This window comes from Nicotiana attenuata, chromosome 6 (genome assembly GCF_001879085.1).
Source record: "Nicotiana attenuata strain UT chromosome 6, NIATTr2, whole genome shotgun sequence".
Classification (NCBI taxonomy): Eukaryota; Viridiplantae; Streptophyta; class Magnoliopsida; order Solanales; family Solanaceae; genus Nicotiana; species Nicotiana attenuata.
This window is the reverse complement of record NC_031994.1, coordinates 90,515,999-90,543,680: the sequence shown is the minus strand read 5'-3', so window position 1 is coordinate 90,543,680 and position 27,682 is coordinate 90,515,999. Positions and strand designations below refer to the sequence as shown.

Sequence of the window (27,682 nt, the reverse complement as noted above, 5' to 3'; positions counted from 1 at the left end):
TCTTGATTTCCCTGATTATTGTTGATATTTGAGTTATGGTGTCCTTTACGGTTATTTATTTGTTCCTGTTGTTACTTGATATCCCCGCAGCATATGTCTCTCCCCCTTTTACTTTTGAATTGTAAATTTCTGCCTTTATTCTTCCACTGTATATGATTTAATTGCACAAGTTTATTTGGTAGTCTGGTCCTAGCCTCGTCACTACTTCGCCGAGGTTAGGCTAGGCACTTACCAGCACATCGGGATGGTTGTGCTGCTACTATACTCTGCACTTTTTTGTGCAGATCCCGGTGCTGTAGCTTTCGGACCGCAATAAGGTTGCTGCTTCTAGTTCACCAGGCGATCCGAGGTAGTCCTGCAGGCGTCCGCAGGCCTTGGCGTCTCCTTCTATCCTTTCATTCTGTTTCTTTCATGTATTCCAGAGACAGTCTTGTTTTAAATCTTTCAGACCTTTATTTGTAGTATTCCTAGACAGTCTGTGAAATTGTGACACCAGTTCTGGGTAGTTTTGTTATGGATTGGTATTGGTAGTGTTATTAAAACATTGCATTTCAGTCTTCTGCTTATTAAATTCTGTGGTTCATTAAATGTTGGTTCTTAACTGTTAATGGATTAAAAATGAGAAAGAGGTAAATAGTTGACATAATTGGCTTGCCTAGCTTTCACTATTAGGCGCCATCACGACTCCCGAGGGTGGGAAATCCGGGTCGTGACAGCGTGTTATAGATTTTTTCTGATACAAAATAGCTTTTTCGCAGTCGGACAGCTTTTCAGATCGACAAGACAATACACATAACGTAGTATTTAACCGCGTTATATATATATTCACTTATTTATCAAATATCTTCCTCCTCTAACAGTGTAGTTTTCTAATAATTTTAGAGTGAAATTCGAAAGTGAATGTAAATATTTTATATTTTTTAATCCAATACTATTTTTGATTACATGAACGGGAGGGAGAAAGTCATTAATTTACTCAACTGAAAAATGTTAAATATCAATAAGATTTAACAACAGTGGAAACATAATTTTTGTTAGATACATCTTGCAACATAAACAAGTACATTCACTTATTACAAAAAATATTACAAAAACAAAACACTACGTATATCCTTGATAGTTGGGAACATTAGATGAACTTCCACCAGGAGCTAGATTACCACCGCTACCCAAACCAGCTAAAGCTGAAGGACATTTACGACGGTCGTGTGTTGTTTGCGAGCATATGCCATATTTACGCGCATAAACGGTATCACCAACATCAATTTGGTTCCGTATACACGTTCTTTTTTTGCACTTATAGCTTACGCAAATAGTCCTTGTTACACACTATTTTAAATGGTTCCGGCGGCCAATAATTCTCAGCACCCACTGGCTACAACTACCCACTATATGTGTTTTAGTATGCAGCAACACTGTATTGCCTATCGACATTGTTGGTTGCCCCTAAACCTGTATGTTGAAAACACTTCATGGCATGTGAGCACGACATGTGGTAGATGGACCATTTCCCACAAGAACACAACCTTTTGGCTTCATTTACGGTGCGTATATTATTCCCCCGGTGTTGATGGATAGCGGTGCGAACTTCAAAATTATTTCGCTCGTTGCAATACTGTAAAAATGAATGCCAATGTGCTCACCTCCTGTATTTCTAAATCTTTTCATTGGTATTGGCATAAATTCAATACCCCTCTCCATCAATTCTGATGCACCTCTATACCTTTCAACAAACCTCTCCGCCATTTGTTTGAATGACATCCGCACCATGGCAGTTACAGGCAATCCACGTGCAGACTTCAATAACTCGTTGAAAGACTCCGACACATTTGTAGTCAGGGTTCCCCATCGTCTGCTACCATCCGCATGCAATGTCCACTTGTGAAGCTCATGTGGCATCAACCAATGATAGGCACTTTCGTCTAACTGCCGGATCGATTTCATGTGCCTCCTGAATTGCACTCCTGGTGATCAGTTGCAGCCATCCACATTAAATCATGCAAGTCCTTGTTGGGATATTTCTTTTGGAAATTGGCCTTCAGGTGCCTCACACAGTAACGGTGGTATGCATAGGGTTCCTTCCATTTAGGCAAATGCTCTACAGAACTTAATATACCACCATGCCGATCAGATATTAGACAAATACCTGAACGTTGTTTGACAACGTGCTGCTTCATGTGGTTCAAAAATAGCGTCCATGTCTCTTGGCTTTCATTTGCACAGATGGCAAAAGCTAGTGGAAATATTTGTCCATTGGCATCTACTGCAACGGCGATCAACATCTTAATATCGTAGTTTCCATAGACATGAGTACCGTCTATGGAAATTATCGGACGGCAATGCACAAAACCATCAATTGCTGGTTTAAATGCCCAGAACACGTATCTGAATGTATATTCCGGTATTCCTGCACTCCGCTCAAGCTTCCATTCAACAACAATCCCAGGGTTAAAGTGTTTCAATGCAGCCATGTACCTGGGTAGAGATGCAAATGACTTATCCCAGTCACCACAAACAATTTCAAATGCATGTTTGTGCCCGAGATATGCCTTTCTTTTTGTAATAGTACACCCATATTCCTGGTGGACAGATGTAATACACTCTTTGATCTTGTACCTTATGGACGCTTCAATGTGTGGAATAAGTTGAAGAGAAATCAAGTCAACATCCAAGTTGAAGTGATTCCCATTGAATGTGTCTATTTCACAATTGTGGGTGCCAATATATTTACACACTTTACACAACCATGTTTCCTTGTTGCTCGCACGCAGCATCCAATAACAACCCGTAAACCATCTACGGCAAACAACCTTGTATACATCCGGACTTGACTCCCATACCATCATCTCATGACACTCTCTTATGATGTACATTTTCGCAGCCCTGGTTAGGCGAGCTTTATCAGGAGAAAACATGCCCTTTACCAGCACCGTTGGTCTAGACTCATCCCACATTGCTGTCCGAATTTCGTCAAGATCCCTTGTGTGGCCATCCACATTCGGCATACTTGGCAAATGATCAAGATAGGAGCCTTGAATAAAACGGCACGTAGGACTCGTACACTCTTGGTCTAACGGAAGGTGGAGCATGCTCCCTCGTCAAATCAGGTTCGACATTCTGTTCCTCCTCATCATCACCCTCGTCAGGGAAGGGTGTGTCATCTCCAGACTCATCGGCATTGTTGTCATAATCACTATTATCTTCCTGACTCTGCGCATCTGCCAAATCCCGAGTAAATACGTCCTCTATGGGCAACTAAGTGAGGACAGGACCATCAAGTTGCTCGTTTTCACTGCACAAACAATAAAATAATAAGCTACTCAAATTGACAAATACTTTACATATAGCTATATCACTTCACTTACAAGTCGTAATGTGTTGACATTCCATGATGGACATGTTCGGCTAAAACTGCTCCAGAATAACCACCCGATGATTGAGGGTTATCCCTGCTAGGGGTGTGCATTCGAATCGGTTTATTGATAATTCGAATCGATTATTTGTTATCGGTTTATCGATTTATCGATTTCGATTTCGAAATTTTCCTTATCGAGTTATCGATTTCGATTTCGATTTTGTCCTCTTCGGTTATCGGTTTATCGATAAACCGATAAGAAATACTAAAAAATAATTTTTTTTAATTTTTTTTTTTTACCCTTATTCCATAATACCCTTTCCTTTACCCTAAGTTCCTAACCCTATTATTTCATCTACCACATTTAAGGAATGATCATATTTAAAGCTCAAGGGAATGAAGTTCAAATTAATGGAAAATAGAATTAGCCGTGATGATGTATTTTTATTTTTTTTATACCGTTGGAGTGTTGGTGGCATACATTTGATCCCTTACTTTAGTTTCGTTGTATGTGCTTGTTGGCACAATTTTTATGTTATAAACGGTGTTCGTCTTATTTTAGTTTCTTTTGGTCCATATTAGTTAGGCGTGTTTATAGCGATATACTTTCCGTGGAATCCCGCAAACTTTCTTATTGGTGTAATCGATAACCGAATCGATAAGCCCCAAAAATCATTAAATCGAAATCGAATAAATCGAAACCTTATTGAAACGATAACGATAAGCATATGTACAAATCGATAATCGATAAGTAATTATCGACAAGGGTCAAAATCGAATCGATAAATCGAATGCACACCCCTAATCCCTGCTTTTCGCAACCTCATTATTGCGAACGTCTACAACCTTCACGTACATTTCCAATATTTTTATCAAAATAAGTTTCTGGTATTCATCCGAAGTCCCCAAAAAATCTCTCAGAGTTTCATCATCCTCGATGTTAAACTCAGCATAACAAGCAACCCTTTGCGGAGTCACAGAATACGAATATCTTCCGGTTATTTTAAGATTCACCAAACGTTTGCGCGACCTCATTTTATTGCATAACAATGATACCAGTCTACCGTACTCCATTATAAGTGGCAACTTAACATCACTCTTTGGATATAAACTATAGCTCACTGAGTTATTCGCCACCACAACCTCACCCCCCCCCTCCAACCCCCAATATAATGAAACCCTTACTTTTCGTTCTTCAGACATTAGGAAAAAAAAGCTTGAGAATTTAACAAGAAGAAAAATTTATCAGGACTTGAGAATATTTCTGAATGAATTTTTGTAAAACCCTTAACGCCTTTAAATAAGGCAATGCCCAATCGGGGGGGGGGGGGGTCAAATTTTTGGAAGTAAAACGCATTTTAAAATGGCGTTTTACATATTTGAATTATTGTCACGTCAGTTAAGCGCAGAAGAGTTGTTGGTGGGCCCACAAAATAGGTAAACGTGGTTTGAAAATGCGTTTTAATAAAACACAGTTTTAAAAGGCGTTTTACCTTAACATCCCAAACGGACGTTAAGGTAAAACGTGGTTCAAAAAGACGTTTTATATACTTTGGTCACTAAATTGTTTTTCCACCTATTTATATATTTTGAGTCCGAAAAAATAACATTTAGGTTCCGGACTCATTAAATAGGTATATGAGTTAGGCCCCGTTTGGCCATGAGTTTTGCCAAAATAAATTTGGGATTTATTTTCAAAACTCATGTTTGGCCATAAATTTTGTCCACATTTTGGCCAAATCCCAAATCCCAAATTCCAAATCTCAAAATCAGCTGATTTTGAGCCAAAATCCCAAAACTTGGGAATTATATATATGTTTTTCCAAAATAAAGTTGAAAAATATGTTTTGAAAACGTATGTCCAAATACATTTTCATCTTCAAACCAAACTTCACCCAAATTAAATTTTTCAAAATAAATTTAGGATTTATGAACACTTAATGTTCATCAAATGAAATGTACCAAATATGACTTTTAAGACAACTTGGTGTTTTGGTTAAGTAATGGTAGTACGAAGAAGAAGAAAAAGAAGAATGCCATTTGGCTAGTCAAAAGGGGGATGGATATCATTAATTCGGTTGAAACGTCACAAATCTGAATCAGAGCAGTGTTTTGAATGTGTTGCTCACTTTGCTGCTGACGCGGATTCCATATCTCCATTCACTCATTTGTCTCATCTTCTACTCAATTTTTCCAATTTTCAATTTTATAATCCATTATAGCATAAATAATTTCCTCTTCTGACATCTGTCTCTTCTGTTAGCCATCAACAGTCGGACTGACTCCGTATGAGTCATATGAGAAAACTAAATATTATTATTGCACGAATTAGCATATTAATTCATTTTTCTAAAAGCTACAAATTTAGTAAGTCTAGAAAATGCTTATATAACCATCTTTAATGAGTAAAATATATTCAAAATGTTAAGAATATATTAATTACGACTTTCTAGAGATTTTTAAAGGCTGATAAGAAAAATTGTAACTTGAAGTATTTCCTCCCCAAAGAACTGCTAAGTAGATACTTCGACACTAAGGTGTCGTATAAAATTTAAGATTAAATTTATTATATGTTTAATTGTGGCTATTAATTAATATCAGAGATAAATTTTATGCCTAAATATTGGTATAAAATTTTGGCACTCAAGCAGGATCCAAAGAAGAACCACACCTAAGAGATATAATGTAGACAATCTAATCTAATGAAGATATTAGTGACGGCTTCCACGGCTCATATCCGATATTCTCTTTAACGTTTTTAGGATAAATTATTTTTAGCGTTATTATTATTATTATTATTATTATTATTATTATTATTATTATTATTTATTATTATTATTATTAAATCACAATTGGATCCCTTTTCCGTTTCTCCGAAATATTTAACCTCTCTCCATCCTTCTTACGTCTCTCTAGATTTTTTCAGTTCCCCTGAAGTCGATGATTTTCTAAGTTCATTTGACCGAAGAATTCTGCTTTCCAGTAAAGTCCGAATTCTTTTCCGAGAATATCTCTTTCTTCAGATCAGAAAAATAAAAAATAAAAATTGATCGTTGATTTGATTTTCATGATTATCTGTCATTCATTAACTACAGAGTTTTGGCAATCTCGAACGAGTGATTTCGTGAATCAAAGACAATGAAGGAGGAGGAAGAAGAGAAGCAGCGGAGTGGGAGTACTCACAAACGGATAGGAGAGGTGGTTGGTGGGACGGCGGCGGAGTGTGCGATGGTCTGCTGCTGTTGTCCATGTGCAGTGATGCATTTTCTGGTATTAGCGGTATACAAAGTTCCGACGGGACTGTGCCGGAAGATGTGGAGGAAGAAGAAGCGGAAGAGGCTTTTGAGGAATAAGAAGAAAGAGGAGGATTCATGGAAGGCGATGAAGAAAAATAAGAGCGATTTGCTTAACGTTTATAACGAGGAGGAGTTTGACGGTGAAGATGACGGAGACTACGACGGAGTACGAGAAGCCGCCGATTTTGAAACGGAGATGTGGGACCGGTTCTATGGAGCTGGATTTTGGAGGACCCCATCTCAGAAGGAGGAGGATTAACAATTGTATAAGCAAAATAAGTAAGGACTTGAGTGCAATTATAAGGGGAAAATGTAAAAGAAATTGAAGAAAATTTTGGCATTTGAAGATTAATGATTTGTTAGGGCGAGTGGAGTAAATCTGACGAAAGTTCGCCAAAGTATGACAGCATTAAGTGAGTAAAAATTCATCGAACACGATTATTCAGGCGCACACGCCATTTATTTTTATTTTTTCTCTTCTGTACTAGGAGATATGGTCCACCACACGGACTTCACCATGTTACATTTGTACATATATTTATTTTTTTATTTGCTTATTTTGTTGTATTTTCTTCGTAAAATGAATGTGACAGTTGAAAAGCTTTAATATGTGATGAAATGTACTGATTAGCTGGTGTATTTTCCTTGTCATCTTCAGATCACCATATTGAGAGTTTTCTTTTTACTTATGTCATTTATGAACATAAGTTATTGTACTAGTGTATTAGCTTTTTGATCATATACTTGTTTAATAACATTGTCGTTATACTATTTAATACTCAGAACAATAACCAAACACAATGGCCCTACTAATGCAGTTGCCATTATTCTTTACCACATTTATAAACGTCCACATTCTTTATTTATAGAGTTAGTAAAAACTTCAGTACCTATATCCTATGAAAATGAAAAACTATATCTTTGATTCGACTCTGTGAATGAATTTTTTTTTGACAGGGAGCGCTAACCCTTTAATGGATACCTTACGCGATATAAAATTTGATTAGTCAGGATCCTAATATGAATACCAAACACCGGGTGTTGAAACAACCCCCCCTCCCCCCAACCCCCCAACACACAAATTCTAAAATGCACAAGCCGCATTAGAAGTTTTATTTTGTATCTCATATAACTAACACTAGTTTTATGAGGCTCCTTTTTGTCTCACAAACCCCAATCTTACACTTCTGGGTCCACAGAAATCTGGGTCCACAAAATTATGAGATAAAAAAAGCTGCCTCATACAACTAACTAGTATGAGACACAACATAAAATTTTTCCATTGGGAATATTTCAAATGGTTCCTGTGACAAAATTATGAGTCACATTGGGAATATTTCATCAGACAAGACTAATCAGAATCAGAAAGAAACAAAAAAATATAATGTTATATTGTACGTAATACTTATGAATTATGTCAGTCAGTTCATGAATTCAGAATCCGGAAAGAATAAAATTTTACAAAAAACAAAATCATGTTGAAATGGTGGGTTCTACTCCTAAAAACGAATTAAAAAGTTTATAAAGTTGCAGATACATCAGAACGCCCAAATCAAAGAAAAAGAAGAAAATTAATATAACAAAATTAGTGCTGTCATCTCCAACCAACTGGTAATACTTTCATCCACAAATTCCCATTTTAAGTGCACTACAACAAGGATCCCAAACTCTACTCCACTTGTTGAACGGTCATAATGGCAGCTCTGTCAGCTAATCTTTGGCTTTGGCTAACACGTCAAGTCTAGCGCCCGATGAAGCCCAGCCAGCGAAGGATGACTGCCAAAAGCAGCACAAGTATAGCCAAGATCATGCCAGGTTTCCCTAAGAGCCAATTTTTCGTCTTCTTCGCGCCTTCCACTCCTCTTTGAATTCTGTCGGCCCACTTCATCTACAATATTCGGAAAAAAGGATTTAGAATGTACAAAAGTTAATTATACACGAGACTAGAGCTACGATCAATGGTTAAAATATGAGGTTACCATAAACTTAAAACAAAGAGATAAATTAAACTATCCAGAAACCAGACAATTACAAATCCCAGAAAATAGTCGGTCAGAAAAATTTCTCAAGAACGAAAGCCCACTGTTCAAACAGATTCTCATGGTTACATATTCTATTTATATCACAACAAGATGCCAGACTATGTGATAGCATTAAACATCAATATGGCTAGCAAAATGTTCAGAATTTTAGTTAAGATATTTCATTCAAGAATCCAACTCGTAAAAGCCAAATTATGACAAAACCCCATGATCCAAAGACGTGGTTTCAACATATTCTCATCTAAAGAGTTTAAAAATGTGCACCACTTCACGCATATGTACTCCCTTCTTAGTGATAAGTCTTTCTCCTACGACTTCCCACAGCTCACTAACCATTTACTTTTACTTGGACCAACACGACAGACTTCGGCCTTCTCATTCTAATCTGGAGAAAAGTAATTACATGTGCCAATCACATGAAATAGAAATGTGTCATAATAATGCAAAACCGCTCACTGAAAAGAAGGCACACCTTCAGAAGAAAAATTTCCTTTGAAGAACAGAGAAAAGGGGGATACAATCACACCAGCATATTTTTAGTAATTACCATTTTTTCCAAGTCATCTGGTGACAATGATGACATTGCCTGTTGAGCTTTCTCTGCATCTTCCTGACTGAGCTTCAATCCAAATTGTTCACTCATATTAGTCATCATCTCTGGACTCATGCTTTTAATCATTGAAGAGAACATCTGTCAATTTCAGGAACCAAGTGTTAAGGAGTAAATCAACGAAGACCTAGATACATCAGCATAAAAACAGGTAGAGGCACGTACAATGCAGTAGCAGTTAAAGGCACAGCCCCTCTAAAAGCACCGACTCATAAATGGATAAATGTGAAGGGCAGAGAAGTCTAACTAACCCCTACATTGGTATTTGTTAGAAAAGTAGATTTAAAAGTTTTATCAGACGGTTCACAACAAGTGATAAAACATTCTAGATAAAGAACAAATAAGATATGAAATTTAAAGAAGGGTATCATGAAATTTTTTATGACTGGAACTCATGGTGCCCTCAATGCATGTGCTTTTTTACATAGTAATTTACTTATTCTCTTCAAATATGGATTGCTGAAAAGTCAAGGTGGAATGGTATCTTAAAAACAGTTCAACCAAATTAAAACAGAAAAATAGGAAATAATGGTCCGAATATTGGGTTAGTGGAGAGACTTAACTCAGGAAATTTTGAGTTAGCAGCAGAAACATTAGAGAAAATATGAATGTTGGATCTTTATTGATGATATAGGCAATACTAAAACATACCATTACCAAGAAAAAGAATAAAGCCCCTGATATGCAAATTTGCACAAGAAAGGACTGAAGTAAACACCTGTCTCATGGCTGGATCTTTCATTCGGTTTCTCATTTCTTCTTGCAGATCAGCATTTGAGCTTGATAAGCTTGATTGAAGACCATTATTTGTATTAGAAAATCCTTCAGCTGAAGTGCTTGCACTTTCACTGTCATCCACTTTGAAACTTTCCGTAGTGTCTCGAGGTTTTAACTGCTGTTTTGGCCTTGACCCACTAGAATCTATAGTTGTTGCAGCTGATACTGGATTTTTCTCTTTTAACGTAGATGCCATTGCAAACATCTTTTGCATTTCTTCTGGAGACATCTTGCCCATCATATCAGTTGCCATTTTCAGCATGTTGGGCGTTACATTTGCAGGAACCGAACCAGGCCCAAAGTTATCTGAGGAACCTTTATTAAGAAAGGGATTTTCTCCTTGAAAGGAGGAAGCCAACTGGACCATTCTTTGTAGTTCTTCAGGTGACATCTTGCCGATAACATTAGAGGCAGTCTTTACCATTTCAGGGGGTATGCCTTCGGCTTTTCCACCACTGAAGGCAGCTAGGGTGTCTGGATCAGTGCGAGAAATAAAATTCTGGAAGGATCTACAACCATACAACAGAATTAAAAGGTGTATCATTATTGTCTGAGTTATGTTTAAACTACGAATGACTGCCAACATTGGTGAACACAATCTTATACAAGGAGAAGAAAAAAAAAGGAAATGATTGCTATAAAGAAGAAGGGCAATGTGTAGAGCATAGGATTTCTCCTAAGCAAAGCAAGTGAATTTGATCATAACAAAGCATGACCTTTCAGCAGCACCAAGCAAAGGGAAGAAAGTACAATGGAATATTAGACACTGCATCATCTAGACGAGATTTAGCATATGACACATCTTACCACAGACCAATGACCTAGATGCCTAATTATGTTTTGCAGTATGAAAATGAAATAAACAAGCTAATCTGATCGCTGACAACTATAGTAACTCTCTAGTCATCAACAGTATTCCATAAACTCAACAACACTCAAGATGCAAGATAAATAAAACATTCAAAAGACTAAGGACTATGTGTGCATGAAAAAAGTTAAGAGAAAGATGCAATTTGAAGGACATACTACATAATCAATAGTCTAAACCAATTCAGAGTTTCAAAGTACAAGAGGGTGGGAAATTTGAGAGCATATAGTTCTGTAAGGAAGCAGTTTTTGCAACGTCATGGTCATTAATATGTCATTCTTCAACTAAATGACAAGAACACAAGCAAAAGAAGTTCCACACAGACAAAAGCCAATACAGGTTTAAAATATGATCGGATAAAATATATAAGTTGAACTGACAGAAAAAAATCTGATATCAAGAAACAAACCTAATGGATTCTGGGTCATTTTTTAAAGCCTCCAAAGACTCTGAATTTGATAAGGGAGGCCCACCAAGGATTTCACTTTGACTCTTAGGAGGGGTGATCGCTTCTCGTGGTTGTGACGCAACACTTTCTGCAACTTGACTATCCGCGGTTTCAGAAGACACTGGTGGATCTTCTTCGGTCAATTCTTCAATAACCAATCCTCCTCTACCTGCCCGAGAAAGGAGGACTCAAGTTCAATTAACATGTGAATATTTTTAAAAAAAAATCCAAGTACAGCTAAAATATAGATATGTGGAAATAACATACGTCTTGAAGCACCACCTTCTTTCACCAATCTTTTTTGGACTCCCCTAAATAAGCAAATAAAAAATCTTTAGCATCTGAAACCTGATGCGCACTAGAATTTCAGCAAAGAGATCCAAAAGGAAAATGGAGGGATGCCCCATGGAACGTACATTTACCAGTTATTATAGAAAGTGTAAACAAGAATACCTTAAGACATCAGCTATAGTTTCATCATCAGGTGAGACTTCGTGTGCTTTACTCAAGTCAGACACTGCATCCTGTTTATGGTTCAAAATATAAATGAGAAGACTTGACAAATATCTGACATTGTATAGGAAGGATTGGAACAAAGAATGAACAATGAGAAAAGTCATACAAGAGTTGATAAATACTCACTTCTAACTGTCCCAGCTCTTTATAAGCTTGACCCCTACGATAAAGGGCTTTGATATTCTTGTCGTCATATGCCAGAACCTGCACCAGCCATGTATTAAATAACCACCATAACATTGCAGTTGAGAATCATATTCAAGTATGGTTCAATCTCAAAGCTGAACTAACATAAGACTTGAATGTCAAGTTTTCACTTGGCATAGGTTTTAAGATGAGAATAGAAAAAGTTTAACATTAAACGTTAATGAGTATGACTTTCGGGCCTTTAAGTTGTTCTTTTGATATTTCTGAGAATAATTTCTTTTAAGTAAAAACGTCTATGGCGGGAAGTGTAAAATTGGCCTTTAAATTATGTAATATGTAATCACATTTTTCTTTTAAGAAGGGAACACTATTTTAGAATAGACCCGAAGAAAAATGGAAATTCATTTCGGCATAGAATAAACAATACTCAGCCCTTGGACATCTAAAACAGAACATCCACACATTGATATTCAAATATATAATGAGGAACACAATTGGAGCTGGATGCACATGGTCCCCCATCATGTTATGCAAGAATACAATTTTAATTAGAATCATTGAGCCTCAAAGTTAGGCAAACTTGAAGCACTATCAGAATCAGACAAACTTGAAGCACTATCTATTACCCCATACCTCACTACCTTCCTTTATGCAGTCGTCGTATTGTCCAGTTTTTAAGTAACACGACATCATGTTCAAGGAACAAGCCAATGAGAGACTCCTGCCTTTTGCAGCAGGAATACTTGACAGATTTTTCTTTGCCTGATAACCAAAGGAAAAGAAATAATCAAAACAGAAACTTAAGTTTGTGCCGACACAAGCAAATCAAAAAGGCAAAGGTTAGACTTACAAGAGAATATTTCTGCAGGGCCTCCTTAAACCTTCCCTGGGTGTGAAGATCATTTCCCTGCCATTTATACATAGAGATCCTAAAAATAAGCTAGAATGGGAAATAAACCAAAGCTTCCTTCAAGTACCTCATACTCATTGTTTAGCATTTAAATCAAAAGTCACAACAGCCAATTTTATTGCAGTATCACAGAATATAACATTGCATCCAAGACACGAATCAAACCAACCAGAGGTAACAAGAGTAACTGCTTAGCAAAGATATATAATAACTGTCATAAATCAGGTTAGACCTGCAGCTTACAAGTCACAAATTATTTATCTCATGCAGAGACCGAGAGAAATTTTTTGCAAGGTAGCTATCAAATTACATAACCATACGCGACAGGGAGTTGTTTGCAATGGTGTTTTTAAGAAACATATAAGATAGTTCAAGCTTGTTTATATTATAGCTAATTAAAGATGTAAAATCCAGCTCACATGCTCTAAAGAAAGTAACTCTCTCCTCATTGATCATACGAATGAACATGAACTCATTGAGTTATTGATCTGGTATATAGGTAAATGTTTACAGTAATTCCGTAGTCTATTAAGCCTTGTATTTTTTCTTTTTAAAGAAAAGAGGAACAAGAACTATCACTTCCTAACCAATAATGTGTTAGATAGTCTTAAGAAAATGTGTTAGATAGGAGATGTTCTCTATAAGCCCCAATTTACAGATCCGTACCAGACATTTCAAGATAGAACTAAGTGTGTACCAAAAGAATTATACACAGTTGTAACCAAATGATTGCAAAAATGGAATTAATGAGCATCTAATCTGTGTATCACAAAATAAATTACCTGCTTTTTCAGCAACTCAGCTCCACTAATTTCATATTTAAATTGTGCATCCATTTGGGCACGCATCGCTGCTATTTCTTCAGGTGATGCATTAGCCATTTTCTTACCAATCTCAGCCATATCCTCTGGACGGGTATGCTTCAACTGTTCTGCAGCAACCTTGAAGTCATCTGGTCTCATGTTTTTCATGCCTTCCGAAGCCATTCTAATTAACTCGGGATTAGACATCATCTGTAAATCAGCAGCGTGTCAGGACCGATAAGGAAAAAATTATCCGAATTCATTTCAAAGCGGAGATTGATCCAAATTCCAAAAATTCAAAAGAAAAAATGAAAGACTGACAAATGCTTGGTGATCAGGAGCAAGCATATAGGAGGTTTCACCCACTAAAGTCCACTAGTCCAACTAATTTCATTACTAAAAGTTTGCACTAATTCCAGTCCTAATAACTCCAACTGACCCATTCACGCAAGACACAGTAATTTATGCTTCAAACCGTCAAACATTTTAATTTTTCGAGTTGTAATACAAGCTTTACGGTAACATAGTAGTAATACAAGCTACCACCATCAAATCTTTTTTTTTTTTGGTTATGACAGTGGTGACTGGCCAGCTTGCATGCAGCTCAAACTATTCCACCGAATACCTGCTATCTCCCACCAACAAAGGTACCACGTAACTCTGGCCACTAAGGCTTAGGCGGACGGGAAGAAATCAGCTAGTGTTTTTTGCAAGGGAATTTGAACCTGAGACCTCATGGTTCTCCTCCCACCTCTGTGACCACACCCTCGGCTGCTACCAGCCATTAAATCAGAACTTCCAAACCAAAACAAATCACAAAATAATCCACAAGAACTCTTTTTTATTCCTTTTTCGAGGGATCTAAATCTGACTGACTATAATTCACCGGTAGCAAGCCACTCTTCACCTTATGCTTTTAATTAACCCATCAGCGAGGTGATGAATAAATCCTTAATGTTTTCCTCTTTCAATTTTCGTAACGCACCAAAAGAATTCATCAAAAGGGGCTAAAGTCATTCCAAGTCTAATTCCATCTGAATAACAGTAACTTATTCATGCAACAATATAAACTCAAATTCAAATATTCCCTTTTTACAAAAAAGAATTACGAATTTAAGTTTCCGAATTTAACGAAAAGGGTATGGAAGTAAAGGAACCTGTTGCTGCATCCGAGCCAAATCAGCAGGGGACATGCGACTCATCTGCTCTTGAGCCATTCTCATCAATTCTGGATCCATCATGCCGTTGAACATTCTCCCTAATCCGAAATACACCAATTGAAAAGTCTGATTGTTTTCTAAATTTCCCAATCAAATTGGACTGTTCGGTGGACAAAATCGTCAAATTTATCCGAGATTTGACCCGATTCACAAAATCGTTTTAAATATAACCGAACGTTGCTGTTTCGATATATATGATCGTGTATGATAGTGATCCGTTCGCGGCACATGAAGAAGAAGACAAGAGAATGAAGCAAATAGTCGTAATTGGTTGGACACCTACCAGAAGAGAAGAGAGACGTATGAATGAAGGAATCGTCGAAATTCTATTTTTAGTAGAGGACTAAAGGGAAAGTGAAGGCCCTCAAACTTTTATTTGTGACGATCTACACCATTAACTAATTCTGAGGTATACCATGCCCCTCAAACTTTTATTTGTGACGATCTACACTATTAACTAATTCTGAGGTATACCATACCCCTCCATCTTTGAAAGTACTAGTTTCAAAGTACGCGCGATGCATGTATTCTATCTCAATGAATACTAATTTATTTAAAATTTATATTTAAATAATAAATAAAAGTATAAGTTCCTGAAGATGATCATATATGTTAATTGTGTATAATAACTCAATAAATAAAGAAGGTTTCATAAAAATCCCCAATCATAAGTCAATAAAAATTTATTTTAATTTAATATTATTATAACTTTGAATTCACAAGTTATCATACTTCCTTTTCAATTTCAGCAAGAACAAATCCTTAAAAACCTAAATATTGCTGAAAAATAGAATTTAAAATATATATAATCAGGCAACTAATAATCTACAACTTTCATATGATAGCAAAATCAAATTAATAGCAATGAAAATAAAAATTATATTTTTAAAAGGATACTAAAGCAAGCTTGTGAGAGAATTTATAATCGAAAGAAGACTCATCCATGACATATTTACTCTAGAGATGACTTAGAATTAGAATTAAAAAAAAGGGGCAGCCCGATGCATAAGGCATCTCGCATAATTTACAGCTTGTTTGGATAACTGTTACATATCGTTTCATAATGTATCGTATTATATTGTACTGTACTGTCTCGTTTGATGAATACAATGTTTGGATGGATAGTTCCGTTTTGCATCGTTTCATGGTATCACCCACTAGTAATATGATGAATAAACTTGCAATATTATAAAGAAAAATTATGATACGGTATATAAAAAAGGTAGGGTAAATGATAAAATAAAATTATTTAATAATAATGAAGGGTGAGATTGAGAGAAAAAGATAAGGTAACGGTGCGACTACACCAAATCGGTCGTTACATAAAGTGGCACATTTCATCGTTACGTAATGACGGATTTAACGAGACGATGCAATAAAATTTAAGTAAAAATCAAAACAAACATTGTATTTAAAGTAATAAATACGATACAGTACAATACAATAGGTAACAACCATCCAAACAAGCTGTTAAGTGCACTATCTATATAAAGTAAAATTTTAATATTTTAAAGTTCTAAATATTAGGACTTTCAGTCCAAATAAGAAAAAAAAATTAATAAATAAAGTTTTATTAATTTTAAACTTCTAAAAATTATAAAAATAATTATATGACTTAATAAATGAAGTATTTTTTTATATAATAATTAACATTAATTTGGAGGGACTTTAGATTTTCTTTTTTTTGTTTATAAAGATCAAGTTTGGAATGAAAAAAGGCGTTAGTTTTAAGTCAGTCTTTTGTTGTAGGTAAACATTAATTCATTAATAGTATTTTATTAAATATTCTAGAATTAGAAATATAATAGAATGTCTTATTAATGAAAGGAATGGAAAACAAACATGGTAAAAGTGTGTTTGTGATTTTTTTTTCTTTTAATGATTCTTTACACATATGTTTTATTAAAAGGAATGGAAAAACAAACGTGGTAAAAGTATGTTTGTGATTTTTTCTTTCTTTTAATGATCTTTAAGGTAAAATCTCAGTAATCGATTTTGTGTTTTTTTCTTTCTTTTAATGATTCTTTAAGGTAAAATTTTAGTAGTTGATTTTTAAGTCCTAAAAATTAGGATTACCTACTTCAAATAAGGAGGTATTTAATATACAAAATATAATTAATTTTGAAGCCCTAAATTTTAGGAAAATAACTTAAATTACTATTTTATTCAATATATAATAGATTTTTAAAGGGTAAAAAGGCGAACGACATTTCGTTAAGAGTCTTCGTGCTTTTACTATAGTACTAGTCTTAAGGTACGCGCTTTGCGCGTGTACCTTGTATTAACGAGAACAAGTTTTTTGAAAATTAAATAAAAATAATTTAAAAGACGTATTTGAGTAATAAAATTAAAAATTAAATATTACATAGTTTTTAAAATTATAAATAATTGTCTTGTTTAAGAATTTCATATCCACTCCAGTGATTGTTCCTCCAATTCGCTCTAGCATTTATTTCTGATCTTGGTAACTCAGTAGAACTAAAAAGTGATTGTCATGGTTACCTTCTTCGTTTATTCTATTCTACTTTGAAGAAATACTTGCTTAACCGAGCTATTTCTTTCTTTGTTCTTCTTTTTGGAACGAACGAAAAAATAAGGGAAAAAAAAACTAATGTCCACTTATTTAGAATAAATTTTATCTTCTATTGTTTTATCCTCTTTCTTTCAAATTTGTATTTTAATGCCAATTGACTCTTATACTATACTATTCCTAAATTTTAATTTGTTTTTTTTTTTTGACAAAATTTTGATGAACAGTAATAAAAATATATTAAAAAATCAGCGGGAATTACCTATCATGATATCTCATGAAAATAACAAAAAAAAAAAAATCGATTTAATAATGCCAATTGAAACGCACTTAAATGAATGTTACTTGTTGATTTCTCTTCTATTGAACTTTTTTGTTAATCGCTTTAAATATGAAACTTACCAAATACGTACTGGTCATGTGGAAGTCTGATTAAGAATTATAAAGTCTACTACTTTAAATTAAACATTTTATTATGCTCGATAGTTTCAAAGGAAAAAAAGAAGAAGAAGATAAACACCACTTTCCTTGGATTTGGTGAAGGGGGTAAGAAAACAACAATAGCTAGGAGTTCAAAATAAGCAGAAGTTAATGTTTTATTTACGACTTAATATCCGTTCATAATATTGTACAGAACATCTTACTTAACTAATTAGTAAATAAAATTTTAATTGATTTCAAAGTCCTACATATTAGAAAATTTAATATGGAATAAATTATATTCTGCTCCATAGCTCAAGTAAGTACATGATCTATTAAGGTAGAAATCTTAATTTATTTTAGAATCTTAAATATTATGACTACATAGTTCAAATAAGGAAAGATCTAGGAATCAAATTTATTTTATTTTATAGTATAAAATAAAAGGTAATTAATTAAATGACTATTTTGTCCAATATAAATTTTATTTTTAAAGGTAAAAAAGGCGAACGACATTTCGTTAAGGGCCTTCGTGCTTTTAATATAAATTCATGAGTACATAACTTTTAAATATTTCAAATTCATATTAGCTAATGTTTATGATTTATTAAAAATATTACACGAAAAAAATGTAAGATTCTAAAAATGATAAATATTAATCCTATTTAGCGAGCTTAAAAGAAGAAATTATGTGCTACATAAATGCTCATATGCATTGTCTTTTTTATTTTTGGATTAATTAGCATATGCTTCAGATATACAAATATGATATATCTCTTTATCTCCTCTTAAATTAAATTATTTAAACACGAGTACACTTATCAAATTTTCTTTCAAAAATTATTATCGGTCAGCTTAAAAATTAAATTTACTTATATGATGAAGTTAAAAAAAGAATTGAATTGAATATTTTCTCTAATCAGTTAATTAAGAGCTCAATTATCTATTTATTTTAATATCAAAATTTTGCTGCCTTTGTTAGCTTTCAAATTATGGTCAAGCTCTATTGGAATTTACCGTTTCCTTCCATTACATTATATGCAAATCTTAGGAAATATAGTACGTAAGGTAAACTTAATTAATTTTGATGTTCTAATTTCTTTACATTCTATGCAAATCTTAGGAAATATAGTACGTAACATTTATATTTTTGATATTACAATATCATAGTAATATATAAGGTAAATTTAATTAATTTTGATGTCCTAAATTATAGGATTGTAAAGTTTTAGTTGACTTCAAAATACTAAATATTAGGAAAATAATTAAATGACTATTTTGTCTAGTGTGAACTCTATTTCAAAAGGGTAAAAAAGACGAACGACATTTCGCTAAGGGTCTTCATGCTTTTAATATAGTATAGAAGATATAGATATACATAGGGATAGATAGATAGATAGATAGATAGATATACCCTTCCTCAAGGCAACTATTTTATTTTAAATAATCTTTTATGACACTAGGAGAATATTGGGGAAGGAAAAGAGAAAGGGATTCTTTTGATACCATTAGACTTTGGTGTTTAGGATTTGTTTGATAATTGTTTTAATCTCTTTTCTTCTTCTTTTTTTCTCTTTGTTTTTTTTTGATGAAACATGCTAGTTGTTGACAACTCTATTGCCAACAGACATATTAAAGTAAATAATTGAGGTTTTGAAGAGTATATATAATTAAAAGGTAGGAAATTAATGCACTCAACTGTCAAAACTTTTTTTAAGAACGATTTAACCCTTATTTGAATGAATCTCACTCATTTTCTTTAAATTTCTAGGGGATCTATCGGTATCTCTTGATGGCGTCCAAAAAATGTGATTTAATTATCTTTGATGGAGTAAAAAGCAATTTTCCTTAGTGAAGTAAACTAACAAAAAAATGAAGCATGAATCATAATGGGAAAATTGTCCTGTGACATCACTTCTTTCATAGATACATTTATCAACTTGAATCAATTGCATATTGTACTTAATTTTCTAAGAGTGAACACGAGAAAATGCCATTGTACGAGGATAGGACAAATGACAACTTTCCTATAGCATTGTAACTACCCGATTGGTCGTTTTACTTTCTAAAACTCCGTTCCCTTAAATAAAACTTTCCGTACTTGCTTTTAATGATTTATGACTTGCAGGGATGGTTGATTCGGAATTTGGAAGAGTTTGGGTTGAAATCGGAACATTTGGTTCCTTAAGGTTGGCTTAAAAGGCCAAGTTTGACTTCGGTCAACATTTTGAGTAAACGACCTCGGAATCGGGAAGTGACGGTTCCAGTAGGTTCGTATGATGATTTCGGACTTGGGCGTATGACCGGATTAGGTTTTGGATGACCCGGGAGCGTTTTGGCGCCTAATAGTGAAAGTTGGTTCTTGAAGGTTTTTAGAAGTAATTTAAATTTGGTTTAGAGCGGGTTTTGGTGATATCGAGGTCCAAACGGAATTTCGAGATCCGTAATGTCATTTAAGACTTGCACGCAAAATTTGGTATCATTCCGAGTAGTATAAGTACGTTTCGGCACATTGGAAGTAGATTGAAGAACTTGAAGTTCATAAGTTTGACTCAATTGGTTTTAGGGTGTGATTCTTAGTTTTAATGTTGTTTCGGGCGTTCTGAGAGTTCGAGCGAGTCCGTTTTATGATTCTAAACTTGTCGGTATGTTCGGGCGGGGCCTCGGGGCCCCGAGCGTCAATCGGACGAGGCTCGGACTAAGTTGAAAATTTGAGCAAGAGATGAAGCTCCAGCTGCTGTCATAACCACACCTGCAGTTGGTCAGCCGCAGGTGCGGTTGGAGCATCGCAGATGCGGCCCAAAGGGAGGAGCCCAGGCTCCGCAGATGCGGCTCCTTTTTCGCTGAAGCGGACATCCGTCGGCAGGTACGGTCCCAGCCGGCCCAGCCCAACTTCGCAGAAGCGAGACCGCAGGTGCGAAAATTGCTGGGGCAGTGAGTTCATTTAATACGGGACTCAAGCCATTTTCACTCATTTTCTCTCATTCTTTGGGCGATTATTGGAGCATTTTGAGAGGGATTTCCACCTAACTTTTGGAGGTAAGTAATTCCTACCTATTGTGAGTTCAATACATAAATTTTGGGTAGATTCCAACATGAAAATTGGTAGAAATCATGGGTTAGATGGAAAACCTAGGGTTTGACAAGAATGAGATTTTTACCACGAATTTGACCATGAAACTTAGTGATAATCATATATTATGTTTCTTAGGTTATGGGTAAAAACTTCCTTCGAAAAATTTTAGGAATCCGGGCACGTGGGCCCGGAGGTGATTTTTTGGAATCTTGCCTTTGGGGTTGGGTAATCACTTTAATAGTTAGAATATGAACTTTTGAACCTATAATGATTGGTTTTTAACCTATTTGAATAGTTTTGGATTGTTCGGCTCCGATTTGAGGGTTTGAGTGCATTCTTGAGTTTGGAAGTAGGCCTTGAAGCAAGGTAAGTCTCTTTTCTAACCTTGTAAGAGGGAAATATCCCCCATAGGTGAACTTAATTAATATGTGGTTAATTGTGGGGGCTACATACGCACGAAGTGACGAGAGTTCGTACGTAGCTACTATTTCTGTTATGTCTGGGTAGCTTTAGGTTTACACCATACTTTATGGACACCATTATTTGATTATATGTGCTAACTGTAACGAAATGAATTTAGTTGAGGATTTCAAAGGATTTAAAGGCTTCAAGTTGAATTGTCTTCATTTTTAAAATGAATCAAGAAAGAGTTATGATTTAAATGATAGAATTTTGCTTAACCGCGTCGCATGTATGATTCACGAGCAGGGTTATGTTTTGATCGCATCGCATGTATGATTCGCGAGCGGGGAGAATAGATGCATCTATGGTTCGCGCCATTCGACCCTCAGCAGTGGACAATTTACTTTTATATTGGATCGGGCCGAACGTCCTCGGTGGTATTTGCGTGTGATAATAGAATTGGAACTCTTTATAATTTGTATGATTTGTTGCTTGAAAGGTCACTTGTTTTAAATAAAGAAAGTGCCTTAACTTCTTAAATATGATGGAAGGATTTTCAGTTATTATCCCTGTTTGAGCTTGTTGTTATCTACATACATCGTGATTTAAGAATTTGAACTTCATATTATTATATTGTTGGCCCTAGTAAGTGTCGGAGTCGACCCCTCGTCACTACTTCTTCGAGGTTAGACGAGATACTTACTGGGTACATATTTTTATGTACTCATGCTACACTTCTGACTTGATTATACATGATTTGAGGCAGGTGCATCTGGCCATCAGTCCGGCGCGTAGACTTGACTCCTCAACTTGAGATTTGCCGGTGAGCTGCCCTTTTGAGCCGTTTTGCAACAGCTGGAGTCTCTCTTATGTCTTTATTTTTCTGTCTATTTCTTTCCAGATAGTAGGATAGTATGGTTTTGTATATTCTACTAGATTGCCCATATACTTGTGACACCAGGTCTTGGCACACATATTAGTAGACTTATGATTTTGGTTTAGTTATATGATTACGATTCATGGTTATTGCTTCCAGTTATTTATGCTAAAATCTGAACTCCTAAATTTTTATCAAATAAGGAGAAGTCATCACTTGCTAATTATTTAAACGGGAATTCACTAGTTGATTAGTGTTGGCTTTCCTAACAACGGTGTTGGGCGCCGTCACAGCCTAATATGAAATTAGGGTCGTGACAAGCATTGTGTAAATAATTGGAATGAACAGGTAAGGGGAAGTCCCTGAGAAAGGAGATAAGAAATAAAATCTTGTAACCTATTATTTCAGTGGCTTCTATCATGGAGTTTGCCTAAATAAATCACTGAATTAAATAATTGCTTGTGATATAAGAGGTAATACTAGTTAAATATGAAAACTCTCGAGTACTTAAGAGTCTATTACTATTGGTGATGCAAGAAGTTGTGTTTTACACATATTTTTGAATTGTTTTAGTGTTCTTATTTTACCTTTCTTACCGGTTGAAGGCCAAATATTGGATGATATATATTTTTTTTGGGGGGGGGGGGGGGGGAGGTGGGGGGAGGGGAGGGGGAGGGGGAGAGGGCGGGTTTGACTGAGGAGTTTGATTTCTCAGAAGGTCACTAAATTAATAAAAATTATTTAAAAAAGTTATTTTACATTGTTTTGTAACGATAAAGTCACTATTTTTTTTTTGTAATTGGAAAGTTATATTAGTTAATTTTGTACCTAAGTTGATGTATTTCGCCTATTGTACCTAAAAATCTACTATATGCTTTCATGAGATATTTTTGGTTGTTTTTTGCTGAACTAACATTTTTCTTTTGAATCCAACCATTTAAAAAATTAAAATCATTTATTGACCCACTCAATGAGTCGACCCGCTAGACTTTTCTCTTTTTTCTTTTAAGACTAGATAGCGACTGTCTGTGCCAGCACAGGCCCAATATTTATTTGCTTTGACATGAAAATGTAGAAAGAAAAGATTAAAGAATGCAAGACCAGAACATGACATATATGACCTTTTTATGTATAAATGTCACAATAGGTAAGCTTAACCAAAAGACTTCTATTTATTATAGATGTGCAAAACAGTACATTCTCTAGAACCACTCTAATTTTGTAGCCACAATACCTAAGAAAATATTGAAAATGTTTGCTTCTGCAAATACATTATAAGCACATTTGAGTTTATCATTACCAAGAGGTAGTCAATAGCCTAATAGCCAATCTCTGCCATTTCAAATACAACAATGTCTATGGACATACAATATATCTAGTATCACGATCCAATTCTCCCTCCGTAAGACGTCGTGATGGCACCTAGTCGCTACGACTAGGTAAGCCTAGCAAATTTGCGGAATAATTGAAATAAAAGCAAAATTTTAACAGCTAAACTTCAATAACCATATAACTTAAAGGTGTCGCTCGGCATGTACAAGTAAACTAACACTCGAGTATAAATAATATTCCCAAAACCCGGTAGTCACAAGTCACAAGCTCTACGAATCTGTCCTAACTATCTCTACATCAGTAACTAAAAGAAATAAAGGAGGAACAACATAAGGGATGGGGGGGGGGGGGGAAGAGGGATCTGCGGACGCTGGCAGATATACCTTGAAGTCTCCGAAGCAGCAACAAGTACGCAACTAATAGCGGGGCTGGTAGGAGGTACCTGGTTCTGCACACAAAACATGTGCAGAAGAGTAGCATGAGTATGATGACGTCCAAATCCACTACTAGAAAGTAAATGGACACGGTCGCATGCAACATAATTTCCCCAGCTATGAGTCGGGGTCGAATCCCATAAAGAACAATATGTATGCGATTAGGTGTGTAAGAGAATTATCACTTATTATGATAAGCCAAACACTTAGAATGGTTTTTAAATTTTTTTTTTTAACTAAATGCGAAAATATAAACTAACCTAGAAAGCAAGTAAAATGATCAATGTCCAATATATTTCACGATTTTACAAATATGACCGAGTTTATGTTAATTAGCCTCGGATAATAATTCTATATTAGCTTCTTCTGAAGACCCACAAGACTTCCTAATTGAATTATCCCTAAAATAATTAAGAGATTAAGCACACCTGAATATGGCTACAAGTAGTCTAATCCTATCCCTAGGTAGAATCTACAAAGTGAGGGTTAAAGCATGAAGTTCTTGTTAATTAATCTTTCCCAACCTCAAATTATCTTTCCCAAAATTGATTCGAAGTAAATGGGCGAGTCCTAGAGTTAGCTAATCCCTTTGAAAACATTAAAGAACAAGAATAATTAAAGAAACAATAACTCACTTCATAATAAATGAAAATTGTTCTATACATAAGCACAACAAGATATTTAATCCACACTTTAATATGAATATTTCCATAAATAAGATTCAAGTGTCGAAATAAATACACACTTAGATATTAAATACAAAACAAGGAAATGAAGAAATAAATATAAATGGGTAATAAATTCTCAACCAAAAGTTTTAAATCTTCAAGACCCAAGTGTGTGTGCAAGAACCCTAGCTTCCAAAACTTGTCTTCTCTAGTCTAAGGACTGAAAATAAGCCAAAGATGATTTACAAATGAGCTAGGTCGTGTATTAAATGGTTTGGGGTAAAAATCGTAAAATTTCAGAACTGCCCAGATTCTGCCCAGATTTGTGAATCGTGATCGCGAAAAGAGGCCTGCGATCACGAAGAGTAATGGTGTAAAGCTTTGCGATCGCAGACCAGATCACACGTTCGCGTAGAGCACTTGGGAGCAGTTGACCAGTCTCTTCTTCGCGTTCGTAGATTTTACCCTCACACTCACACTCTCACTCTCACAAAGATATTCAAATGCACAAAAGTAGTGCCATAGGCTTGCCTTTCACGTATTTCTCCACTAATGTAGACACACTTGGTTCAAAATCAAGTAGGACTTAAAGGATTTTAATGTAGGTTTTGGTTAAGGTAGGGAACAATTTGGATAAGAGTGACTCAAAACCTCCCTAAGCACTACACTTTGCAACAATTAAAGCATACTTCCTTTAAAAATATTTTCCATCCTTTATTCACATTTCATTCCACACCTAATCTTCCCTTTATTCACGACTTATTATTTTTCCTTCCTTTATCTTTTTCTTTCTAACTCATCATTTTTTTTTTCAAAATCAAGGAAGGTTCCACTTTTATTTTTTTTATTTTTTATTACGTTTCACCATTTAAGCAACTTCCACATCACAACTTTTCTAACCTTCACCCCCAAACTTAGGCTTTTAGCCTATGTTTACACTTTCAAAGTACTTAGGAAGGTAGGGTGCCAAAAGCTAGATCAATAAAGAACTAAAGCTTGTAACATGGTTGCCAACAAAAAGTTTAAAGGCTCAAAAGGGGTTGACTAAGGAAAATATGCAAGGGTAGGAAATTTAAGGAACAATAACGGTCCAAGGAAGGCCTAACATCTTTTTTAAACCAAGTTAGTCTAGGATTTCGCCTTGAAGCACAGTCGGGGCAAGTTCTAGACTACAAATATGCAAAATAATTCACAACAAATCTCACCACACATGGCACATGCAAACTCGAGTGACATATAAATTCAAATCCAACTAAAACCAATGAACCCAAAGAAAATCATATATAGCCTAAAAGACTATTTAATGAATCAAAGAGCCAAAAATAGAACCTAAAAGTCACAACAAGGATTATCACTTCAATCATTTTTCATTTTAAAGATCAAAACTTCATATGCCAAAGTTTAAATTATGTTGGTACCAAACAAGCCACACATTGGTTTATGGATAAAAGATCATACCCAATAACCAATTTATTCATTACTAGCTACTAAACTAACTAAAAAAATATTTACCTAAAAAAATAGAAGAAAAACTAAACAAGACTAATCCTTTAGGAAAGTTGTCACGCCATCCATCATAGGAAAAAGTCACCCGGTTCGACACAAATTATTTTCTTGCAAAAGAACTGTGGCATAAAGAAAAACCAAGAATTTTAATTAATACTACTACAAGTAAATAAAGTAGGAAAATAAGAAAAAAATAAAAAATAAAAACTAATGCTAACATGCTAGAATTAAACTTCAAATTATCACTAATAAACTACAACATCAACCAATCTACACAAGTTATCAAAAAAAATAATCATGCTCCAATCATGCTCCAACTGCATCATCACATGTAAATGAGTCACCCCCAACCTAAGGTGTTGCATTGTCCTCAATGCAACTAAACAAAACAAGATAAAATGAAGGAGGTGCTCCGTGAAACTACATCACTCGGAGCTGGAGGTGGTGGGAAATTTGAGCTCCAAATCCTCATCATCATGTGAGCCACAGAATGAACTCAGCTTGTGCATCATTTTGGACAGAAATTTGCTTTTCTTTTCTCATGCTCCTTGAACTTCAACTGTCGCCTCTCAATGTTTCCTTTTCTTCGGCTCATATCTTCTAACCTGTTTTTGATTGCTTTTTTGTTCCTGAACTACATCATCCAGAGATAGCTTCCTACCAGTCCCAGTAGAAGTTTTCTCCCTAGATGGTCTAGAAAGGAGACCAGCTACAAGCTGGCGGACCTGTGTCTCCACGCCATAAACTTGGCGAGAGATATACTTGAGTGTGAGAGGTCCCTGATCAAGTGGTACAATAGCAGTACAAGGCCGTGTAGCATATGTACGAGAATCGGGTATCTCAGTGATGGTGTTAGGAAACTGGCCAAATGAGGGAGATGCTACATCAATCTTTCGTTTCTTCTGTGCATTCCCTGCTCCCTTTCTCAGTAATGGATGCATGAGCTTCTTTGGGTTCTTTTCCTTCTCTGTAGGCCTCTTCTCCACCCCGGCCTCATAGCATAAATGAATGATCAGGGATGGGAAGAATAACTCTTAGTCCTCTCTGTAACAACCTCTGCTATCTCATCAACAATATGCTGTCCCACATTCACTGGTGTGCCCTCTATGATTGCGCAAATCACCCTTGCCTTCTCAAGTGTCACCTCGGTCTCATTACGTGAAGGCATGACTCGAGCACAGATAATGGAGAGCCAAGTTTTTGCCTCGACAGTGAATTCAGAAGACTCGATCCTTGAGTGATTTCTTATCCAGTTTGGCATCTTTCCACCGTGCAAATGGTCTACAAACCACTGTGTGCCCAAGCCTTTAGCTCTATCCCTGTACACCTAGTTGTCAGCATTGGGAAGATTGTAATATGCATTTATCACCTCTGGATCAAAGCGGACTTATTTGCCCATAACAGTAACAACCAAATCATTCTTGAAGTCGGTCTCTACAACATTT

General features: G+C 35.4%; 2 protein-coding genes across 2 annotated transcripts; one reads left to right on the top strand and one right to left on the bottom strand.

Moving 5' to 3' along the window:
• LOC109227439 lies at positions 6,222 to 7,367 on the top strand. Its single transcript, XM_019392606.1, has one exon. It carries the CDS (start codon positions 6,494 to 6,496, stop codon positions 6,908 to 6,910), a length of 417 nt encoding a protein of 138 aa, XP_019248151.1. The 5' UTR covers positions 6,222 to 6,493; the 3' UTR covers positions 6,911 to 7,367.
• LOC109227438 (outer envelope protein 61) lies at positions 8,021 to 15,306 on the bottom strand. The gene is made up of 11 exons (XM_019392605.1): positions 14,930 to 15,306; positions 13,752 to 13,982; positions 12,910 to 12,966; positions 12,693 to 12,821; positions 12,039 to 12,116; positions 11,850 to 11,920; positions 11,664 to 11,707; positions 11,358 to 11,565; positions 10,022 to 10,589; positions 9,241 to 9,384; positions 8,021 to 8,539 (listed from the first exon to the last, which is right to left on the bottom strand). The coding sequence occupies exons 1-11, from the start codon at positions 15,023 to 15,025 to the stop codon at positions 8,393 to 8,395; spliced, it is 1,773 nt and encodes a 590-aa protein (XP_019248150.1). The 5' UTR covers positions 15,026 to 15,306; the 3' UTR covers positions 8,021 to 8,392.